Source organism: Lactuca serriola, chromosome 1, assembly GCF_051521515.1.
Source record: "Lactuca serriola cultivar US96UC23 chromosome 1, Lser_US96UC23_V15, whole genome shotgun sequence".
Taxonomy (NCBI): domain Eukaryota; kingdom Viridiplantae; phylum Streptophyta; class Magnoliopsida; order Asterales; family Asteraceae; genus Lactuca; species Lactuca serriola.
The window spans coordinates 157,742,462-157,752,832 of record NC_136408.1 but is presented as its reverse complement, the minus strand read 5'-3'; the positions used below and the strand labels follow the sequence as shown (position 1 = coordinate 157,752,832).

General features: G+C 32.5%; 1 protein-coding gene across 1 annotated transcript; it reads left to right on the top strand.

The window, feature by feature from the left end:
* The first annotated feature begins 6,963 nt into the window (after positions 1–6,963).
* Positions 6,964–7,416, top strand: LOC145063362 (F-box/kelch-repeat protein At3g23880-like). The gene has a single exon (XM_079010955.1). The coding sequence runs from the start codon at positions 6,964–6,966 to the stop codon at positions 7,414–7,416; it is 453 nt and encodes a 150-aa protein (XP_078867081.1).
* Positions 7,417–10,371: the final 2,955 nt, after the last annotated feature.

The following is a 10,371-nucleotide window of genomic DNA, read 5'->3' as shown; positions in this document are numbered from 1 at the left end:
GTGGTATTGGTATTTTGGGGGTAGCTCACTAAGCCCTCGGGCTTACAGTTTTCAGTTTATTGTTTCAGGTGCTTCAGGAGATCATGGAAATGCAAAGGCGTGACTGTACCGCTCCTCCTCCTTATGATCTGGTTATTGGGACACTCTGATGAATAATGATTTCAAAACATTTTATAAACAAATACTATTTGGTTTTATTTATGATTGAAAATTTTAAATTTGGCGTAAATTTTTTGGATGTTACACATGGTGTTTCTATAACATGATTATTAGATCTTAAGGGTAATCATAATAAATATCAACATTAATTTTTCAATTTAGTTAAAAATGCTAGAAGGTGCTTGTTTCTCATATGGTTATTGGATTTATAATCGTAAATTATATAAAATCTTCTTTGTGCTATTAGGAAATTTGACTTGACATGTCAAAATTTCCGAATGTATACAAAACATTGTTATTTTTTATATTAAGCTTGTGAAATAAAAAGACTCTACTCTACAACTTCATTGCATGTGTAATAGCTCAAAAAAGATGTTTGATGCGTAAAGTAAGGGTGAGCATTTGGACTTGTGGACCGGATCGGACTGGACCGTTCTTTTGGACACCCGGGCAGTTCTTGTCACTACTAGAAAAAAGGCCTTTTACGACACTCATTGCGCGTCGTAAAACGCTCAGACGACGCGCAAATGCGTGTCAAGGAAGGCCCTGTCATAACGAGAGACGACACGCTTTTACGCGTCGTCTTTAGACGACGCGCATTTATGACACGCAATGTGTATCATTAAAGCTGCTGTCAAGAAAGGCTATGTCATAAATGAGGATGACACATATTTTTGCGTATCGTAATTTAATTTAATTTAATTTTTTTTAAATTTATTTACAGGTTTACTAATTTTCAAATTAAATTTTCATTTTCATATCTCATAGTAGAAGATAAAATACCATATATAAAAAATACAATCCATTGCACAAAAGTTAATATCATACAAATAATCATTCTCAAGCTTTAAAGCATCAAATGATGAGAAATTGCATAAATCACAATTTCTTGAATGTAATTACTGATAAACATTGTGTCTACTTGACAAATTAAACCTATATCATCACATTTGGTGCAACCAGGCTTGTTTCGTGCTCTGCATCACATCTTTATACACCTGAAAGATGAAAGCAAAAAGATTAGAATTAGCCATAACAATATAACACCATTTATATGCATAAATTCAAAAATATTGTTACAGATTTTCTTCTACTTAACCAATATGATAATTAAGTTTAAAACAAAACAATGAAAATAAATTACCATTTATTTAAGTAACTTGTACTCTAACAGGAGAATGCAACTGTTGATAAAGCTAATACATAAGTAACTTGTACTTTAACATTTGACACTATAGAAGACTCAAAAAACATGAAGGGCAAAAAGGTAATCGACACATATTGGTTACCTGTTTCTGAGGTTTTGTCATTGTATCTGAGGTAAACAAATTACCCTTTATTTAATTACAGTAATAAACTAAAACTGTACAATATCACAATAAAAAAAAATAACATGATAATTAATCATAATAATTAGAAAAAAAAAGTGAAAATTATAAAACAATCTAGATATTCGTTACAGTAAATTAACAAAAATATAAATTAAAAAGAGAGATGTATCTCTATTATGGGGGAAACTGGAAAAGAAAAAGTGAACTGTTTTACGCAATCATCACTTTCCTAACTTAACCCACTAGGACATTTTGTTAACACCAATTAAAAAAGAAATTGTTAAAGCATTAAATTTTTTATAAACATCATATATCCAAACAATAGTTGCTCATGAGAAAAGCTCCTTCACAAAAGCACATGTGAAACGTTGTAGAGTTGGAATGTTTTGAGGATTTATCAGCATCTGATATGGAGATGCTCATACTCCCATTAAGATCATTACTTTTAGAGTTGGAATGTTTTGGGACAGGAATCTCCTTCACAAAAGCACATGAGAAAAGTTGTAGAGTTGGCAAAACAGAAAAAAGAAGAAAAATGGTTTCCATTTGGAAGTTAGTGAGTGCATATCCTCCTAATAAACTCCTACAGATTCCCCCAACAACCATTTCCATCCATGATACCGACTGCAGGTCACCCTCAAATTTAGCCCTGATAATCAATAATAAATAGTATCAGTTTTGTACGAACCAAAAGTATTATTAATTTATCATATCTATTGGAAGTGAATGGATGGAGATGGATATAATACCACATACTTCTCAAGTCTTGCAACTTCAACAATCATTGCATCGATGACAACATCTGCCATTGCAAAACCAAGATTTTGCAACAACAAAATGATCATGAGTTGATCTGGGGAATTCCTTATGCTTTCTTCAATGCCAAAAATCACCCATGGAAACAAGGACAGAAGTGTTGCAATCACTAAATAAGGAATCTTGTTCCTTCACTACCACATAACAAAGTCACAAGAATTCCCTCCAGATAAAAGAGTCTATAAAGATGTTTAAACCAAATAAAACTAACAAGTTACACAAAAAAACCATTAAAGCCATTAATTAGACCTTGCAAAGAAGCTAATTTAATTGCTTCTCATCTAATACATCAAGGTTCCAGTGCTGACAGCAACTAGGTTGTTAGCCACTGTGAACTCCAAGTCAAAGTTGAAACAAAAAATACACATCAATATGTCGATCTCCTAATACCACATGTGCCCTAATTTCTTCGGATGCTTTTCTTGCTGCACGAAACTAGCATGAAATTTGTCAGTTAAGAGCGTGAAAAGTTTGAAGATGGTTCTTGTAACGATCTATTGTCTAAACTGTATACCTCGTCACCAAAAGGTCGATTGATGTTTGAGGAAATCTTCGAAGAGAATGTGGCTAATAGTAAATGTGGTGCTAAAGCTGTTTGACCAACTGTTAGGCCGGAAAACATGGTGAATTTTGTTTTCAGCGAAGAAACAGATGAAATCGGATGTATATGGAGATGGAGATGGTCACCTAAGTTGATGCTGCGACTAATGGCGCCAAGGAACCCTGAATCGGATAAGGAAAATGGATTTGACTTTAACCATGGTTCGATCTCTGCAATAAGTCAAGTTAATCCATGGATGGAACTAAATCACGCTTTATAATAAAGGAATTGTAGGATAAGATAATGATTTGAAGTCGCCGTCTGATTTCATAATAAAAGTAACTTGGAACAGAACAAATTGATCGGAGAATATGGAATCTAACAACATCACTCGTATCACCGTCAACAGCCGATTTTTCAGAAACATGATTTGTACCGAGCAATCAAATAGCCTCAGGCTCAACAAACTAGGTTCGCCATGCCCGAATAGGGCCAAACTGAATCTTTCTTATTATAACTAAGCTTCCTTCATCGGCTAAATTGAGCAATTCCGGGTGCATCTCAGCAATTATGGTTCTAGATCGATCCGCATTGGATTTCACACTTGAAGTTGAACACGATGTAGGGAGGGGAGGAAGAGCGGCGATGATTTTTATGTGGAAAAGAACACACGTAGGGCAAATGAGGGGAAACAAATAAGGCGGGTTTTCTAATTTTTTTTTGGATTTCCTTTTCCCGCTGGTAGCTAGTTGCTAAAGAAGAGACGCGGGTTTTCTAATTTTTTTGGATTTCCTTTTCCCGCTGCTAGCTAGTTGCTAAAGAGGAGACGCGCGTTTATAAAATTATAAAGCGACATTTGCAGAGGACACGCGTGTAAGAAAAGTGCCCTCCGTGTTTTTATTTTATTTTTGTGAGAAAATATAAAGCGACATCTTCAGACGACACACATTTTATTACAGGCGTCCTCCGTGTTTTTTAGACGCTAATTTAAGGGCACGCAAAAACGCGCGTTCTAAATCCATAAAATTTAAAGAGAGATGACATTATTTTTAGATCAAACACATTTGCGTATCGTAAATCAATGCGTATCATAAATTACGCGTCGTAAAATGCTATTTTTCTAGTAGTGTGTTTCCAGGATCTCAGCAAAACTGGTCCGGTTTTTTTACCGGCTCGGTCGATTCCCGGTAAAAACTGGTCTTGGACCAACTTATTTAAAAAAAAATTGTATTCTGTGAAATTCTTTAAACAATTATATCTCATTCGTTTTAAGTTGGATTGACATGCGGTTTTTTCCAACGTACAATTTAGAATTTGTAGATGATTTTAGACTATAATTTTGTTGTTTCTGGTTATATATTCAACGAGTTACAATCCTTCAAAAAAATAAGTTCAGTGAGTTACAGTACTTCAAAGATGAGACATCAAAGCTGAAATATTTCAGCTTTTCAGCAAATTTGTATTTTTGTATTTTATGAAATTCCTTAAACAAGCATATCTTATTTGTTTTAAGTTGAATTGACATGCAATTTTTTTGAACGTGTAATTTAATGTTTGTAAATGAGTTTAGAATCCTTCAAACAAATGGTATAAAGTATAAACAATCAAAGGCTGACTAGTACAAAGGGTACAAGAAACGGAAACATATTCATTTTTACTAGTTGTATAGTATCAAACCCAAAAAAGTATTCATTTTAATGAGTTGTAAAAGTATCAAACCCAAAAAGCGTTTTAACAAGTTGTGTCGTATGCATGTAAAGTTGTACCGGTCCATACGAGTCCAAGAACTAAAAAACACAGACCTAGAACCGAACATGGACTTGGACCTGATAAGTCTCATCTGGTTCGGCCTACAGTCCACAATATTCTCTGGAACGGTCTGGTCCAAATGCTCACTCCTAGCGTAAAGCAATATGATACCAAAAGATGCAAAAGTTAAATTGCTATCTATTATTTAAACTAAAAGAATATAATAACGTTTTTTATGACTCTACGAAAGTAAGCTACATGAAATCTTAATGTAGAACCACTGCAAAATCAAACATTCCTTTCTCTCATTCACAGTGATTTATGTATCTGTTTCTAATGAACTTACACCTGTATGGATAGACAAGATGGAAAAGGGAGAGGGAGACGAGGATGTTGGTGGGTATCTAGGTTTGTAACACCGACGATAAAAGACTCTTTCAACCTTCCCCGTTGCATTGGTAAATTTGGATAACTTCTTGATTACAACTTATGGTAGATTCGGTGGTAAAATCAAGCCAAATATAAGTTGTTGAATCTGCAAAGGAAATAAAGGTGAAGAGCATTGGGATGACTTCTAGAGAAAAATAAAGGGTTTTCATGGTGGTGATGTTTCTCTAAGTAATCCTTCTAGTAGGTAGTTCTGAGAGAGAGAGAGAGAGAGAGAGAGAGAGAGAGAGAGAGAGAGAGAGAGAGAGAGAGAGAGAGAGAGAGAGAGAGAGAGAGAGAGAGAGAGAGAGAGAGAGAGAGAGAGAGAGAGAGAGAGAGAGAGAGAGAGAGAGAGAGAGATGAACGATCTGGTGGCCCCAATTCTTTTATTTGTTTAATTTTAATTAATAACTTCTTAAAAGGGATGTAAAAAATGAAAAAAAGGAATTAAAAGGGCAAAATCATCCTTTTAGGTTTGTTAAGGACCAAAACCACCAAAATTTATTTATTTTAGGACTAAAACCACAAAAAAAAATCTTGATTTTGGAAATTTCATGCAAGTCAAAAACTTTTTGAACCTTATCCACAGCTTTTTTGCAAGCCACAAGAACCAAATTTACAGTTTTGTCTAAATTTTTTTTAAGGTAATCTACATATCTACAAAAAATAAATAAATAAATAAATAAATAAATAAAATATAAGGGTATGCAATCGCATACCCTTGTTACTATATAGATCTATCTCTAGTATCTTATGTGTATATTAAAGTGTGTTAGTCTTCATATTCCAACATATATTGTTTGTGACTTAGGAATTTAGATTAGTAAATATAACATTATGTTTGTATAACAAGATTATTAGATCTTAAGGGTAATCATAATATTTATCAAAATAAAATTTTTCATTTTAATTTAAAAACGTTTGAAGGTGCTTGGTTCTCATATGATTATTGCATTTATGATCTCAAAATTATATAAAATCTTCTTTGTACTATTAGAAAATTTGACTTGACATGTCAAATTTTCCAAATGCATACAAAACATTTTGTTATTGTTTATATTAATATCGTGAAACAAAAAGGCTCTACTCTACAACTTCATTGCATATATAATGACTCAAAAAATATGTTTGATGTGTAAAATAATATGATACCAAAAGATGCAAAAGTTAAATCATTGTTTGTTTTTTAAATTAAAAGAATATACTTACATTTTTTTATGCTTCTACATAAGCTACACTGAAGAAATAGATTTTACAACTATTGTTTTTTTTAAATATACGTCGACAAAGAATAGTCATATCATAAATAAATGTAGGCACAATAATTATGTTGTTTGAATCGGTGTTTATGTTTAAACTAAAATGATATAATTATGTTTTTTATGCGTGGATAAAATTAAGCTTTATGAAATCGGTGTAGTCAAAAGCTACCTTATACAGCTAGTCTCGAAACTAATAACCAATTTTAAAATTGAGTTTATATTGAAAAAAACATTTTAGATCTAAGCTGGAAAAAAAAATACAAAACGCATAGTTTTTAATAAAATAACAAAAATATTCGATTTTTATGTTGGTGCCCTGTTATGATAACAGGTATATAAAAGTATATAAAAGTATATAAAAGTTGGGTAAAATTTTATGCGTAAAAAGAAAGAACTTATATGAAAATAACCCGGAGGTTAATGTGAAATTTGATTGAGAAAATTGGGTAAAATTTTACGCATAAAAAGAAAGAATTTTTGTGAAAATAACCCGGGGGTTAATGTGAAATTTATTGAGAATATCGGGTAAAATTTTATGGGTAAAAACAAAGAATTTTTATGAAAATAACGCGTGAAATTTGATTGAGAAAATCTTATAAAGACAAAGACGTACCCAATCCTCCCTTTATAAAAACCCTAGAAATTTGTATGTCATAACCCATCGGCGCCCAACATCAAAATGTCTGGCCAAATTCCTTTCCATGTTCAAGAAGAAATCCTCAAAAGGCTTCCTGTAAAATCATTGATTCGGTTTAGATCTGTCTGCAAAGCATGGAGGTGTTTAATCGATAGCGCTTATTTTATTGCTACGCACACCGTTGGCAAAGATGAGTGTCAACAACTGCTTATAAAGTATGTGGTAGGAGAGGAGGCGCGATATGTTTCTATTGTCGACGATGACACTTTCCCCCAACAGAGGTTTGTTCCGGCTCTTCCCCTCTCCGTTCAACTACTTAAAAGGTCATGCTTAGTCGGTAGCTGTAATGGGTTGTTGTGCTTCGGTGGCTATTATTATGCTTCAGAGAGATCTCATTCCAACTATGAAAAGCGGATGGTTGTACTTTGGAATCCTTCAATCGGAAAATCGATTGCTATTGATGTGCCTGTGACATATCATGTGCATTATGGATGATGGAGAATGGTGCTCAAAAATCATTTACAAAGCTATTCACCGTTATTTCACAACATACGTTAATTATGCCACTGGGATTCAGGAAGAATGGCACACCTATAATGGAAGTGGACAAGTATGGCTATGAAAAAAGTCAAATTATGGTATATGATCCCAACTCACAACACTTCAATGATCTTGAGATTTTTGGAAAAAGGAAATTATCCGCTGTGCAACCGTTCATGGAAACACTACTTTTGCTTGGAAGGTCGGATTGTTATAGTTTTTGACATAAATCGGGGACAAACATAATGAAAAACGGCAATTGAGGATGATATCTGCAAGACTAGTTGAATCTGATAAAAGTTTAAATGCATGATAGATGCTTTGTTAGCCTGTGAGATGAATGTGTTTAACGTTAATGCTGATAAATCTCATATTTTTATTGACCTTAATATAATCGATTAGATTAGATATGTTTTGTTAATGTTAAGTAACTTAGATTTCAAGCTTTTAGCATCTGAAGTAATCCACCCGGAGGTATTTCTACTTAAGATAAGAATTTTTTGTCTATATTTTTTGTTATAGGGTCCATTTATCTTTTCTCTTTCTAAATATTGCACATGATCATGTAGATTCGTGATTATAGGTTTTTTTCTTTTTTATGAAAAGTTGCCGGAGCTCATGGTAATTTTTTATTTTATCTTAAATAATGTATTTTTAAATTTGAAATAATTAGGTTTTATAGGTTTTTGAGTGATTTCACATTCAGATAGGGAAATCGTATCGTTTCCTAAAGAATATAAGTTTAACTTCGCATTTAAGCTCATCCCTATCTTGAGATCCCTATCTTGAGATGCTTGTCCATAAAATAATGTAGTGGACTTAATTTTCATGAAATTCATAATTGGTTATTCATTAAATCACAGGACATGAGAATCGCCAAGAATATGTCTTAGAGCATCAGTTACACATGACCATCAACAGTCTCTAAATTTTTAGAATTTTAGCTTTTTTCTAACTATTTAGTATAGAGAAATTTACATAAACAACACAAGTTAAATACTTTACAATTTATAGCCAAAAATTAAGAGAATTTCAAATTTAGCCATCAAAATTCGCAGGTGATTTAGGTCGCCTGTGATCTCACTTATATGAATTGCGAACTCATCACAATGGCTTATGAAATGTTTCGGCACATGAGCCCAAAATATATAAACCCAAAAATCTTGAAATTACATCATCATTATCATTTTAATGTTTGTCATTGAAGTTGGTCTTGTTGAGAGAATAACATTAGCCCTCCAACTTATTATCATTTTAATATTTGCTATTTAAAAATTTCAAAAACATCCGGAAATGTTAAGTACTTTGCAATTTATAGCCAAAAGTTGAGAGAATTTCAAATTTAACGATCAAAATCGCATCGCATGTGATTAAGCTAATATGTGATTTTGCTTATATTAGTTGCAAGCTCATTATAATGGCCTATGAAATCGACCCAACCCAAAGTATATAGACTCTAAAATATTGAAATAATCATCATTTTAACTAGCTGGGGTACCCCACTCCGCGGGGTTCGGTTACGACCAGACTTTTAGTCTTTTAGTTTTTGGTTATGTATGTCGTATAGTCATAGGTAGTGTGTGTTTGTCATGTTTGAGCATGGTTTTCGTCTTCTGATAATTGAATCAGTCAAGCCATATTCAAAATGGAAAAACAAAAACTATGCTGAAAACCTATTTTGAGAGAACTTTTTTCACAATATTAGATTTCCACTCTGCAAAACAAAGCACAAAATAACAACCTACTTTATTCAATCCATGAAATCTAGAAGCGAAAACTGAGTGTATTTATCAATCATGAAATTATAAAAAATGGAACAATGTACAACACATATTACATAATGTATAAATGTTTATAGCAAACCTACATATTGGTAGCAGTTCTCATTTCATGATCTTTCTCTCTTCCTTAATTATTAACCATTCTCATTTCATGATCTTTCTCTCTTCCTTAATTATTAACCATATGCTTCTACCAAAATTACGAAATTGCCCCTTCCCAAGAGGGGCACCAAAAATGGAACCCCCTGTTTCCGCACCAAAAGGAGATATGCTACCAATTGGGGTGTTATTTGCATCATTAGTGTGCCAAAAAAAAACCTGATGGAGAACAAAAGGGAGAACCGGATGACTGCTCGAATGCTGTTCAAAAAATAGAAGCAAAGAGGATGCAATTTCATACTTCATACTGGATATTTCTCCTTGTAGGGAATTTCAAGTGCCATTTTCGATTTATAATCTAGAACCATAAATTGTAAAAAAATGGAAAACTAAAACTTCAAATGATATGTATATAATGGAATCTTAATATAAACGATTTTGTTGATTGAAAATATTTGTTACCTTCCTAAAAATAAAAAATGAATCATGAGTATGAATATGGATAGCCCAAACATTTGACACGTGATGAGGACCAGCCACATGAAAAAAGAAAAATAATCAAATAATAATATTATTTTATATTTCATATGAATATGTTATTATATTTTATGTAAATAAATATTGATAATGAACGACACTCAGTCTTTCTGTAAAAGAAAAATTAAACAAAACACAAAAGAATTTAAAAAGCCCAGTTATATTTTGAAGATAATTGCAAAATCTGTAATATGATTTATATTTTATCAAAGGTGGGGTGGGATTTGTTTAACCCTTTGCAGCTTTGCTCCATTTGTGCATCAACAATGAGTAAAAAAAATAACATCTTCAGGAGCTAAAATTTGACATTTTATGTGACCATCGGTACAGAAGAGTCACTTTAAATAAAGCATTGAAACTTTGTAACGTGATAGGAGCTTACTTTAATTATTTTAAGAATTTGAAAATATTATAATAATTATGGGCTGACAAATATACAGATACCAACACGCAAATTGTGGTCAATGGTTGAAAATTACACTATCATTTCAAA

Excerpts from the sequence above, each read along its gene's own strand:
- LOC145063362 (XM_079010955.1), top strand. The coding sequence starts at position 6,964 with ATGTCTGGCCAAATTCCTTTCCATGTTCAAGAAGAAATCCTCAAAAGG.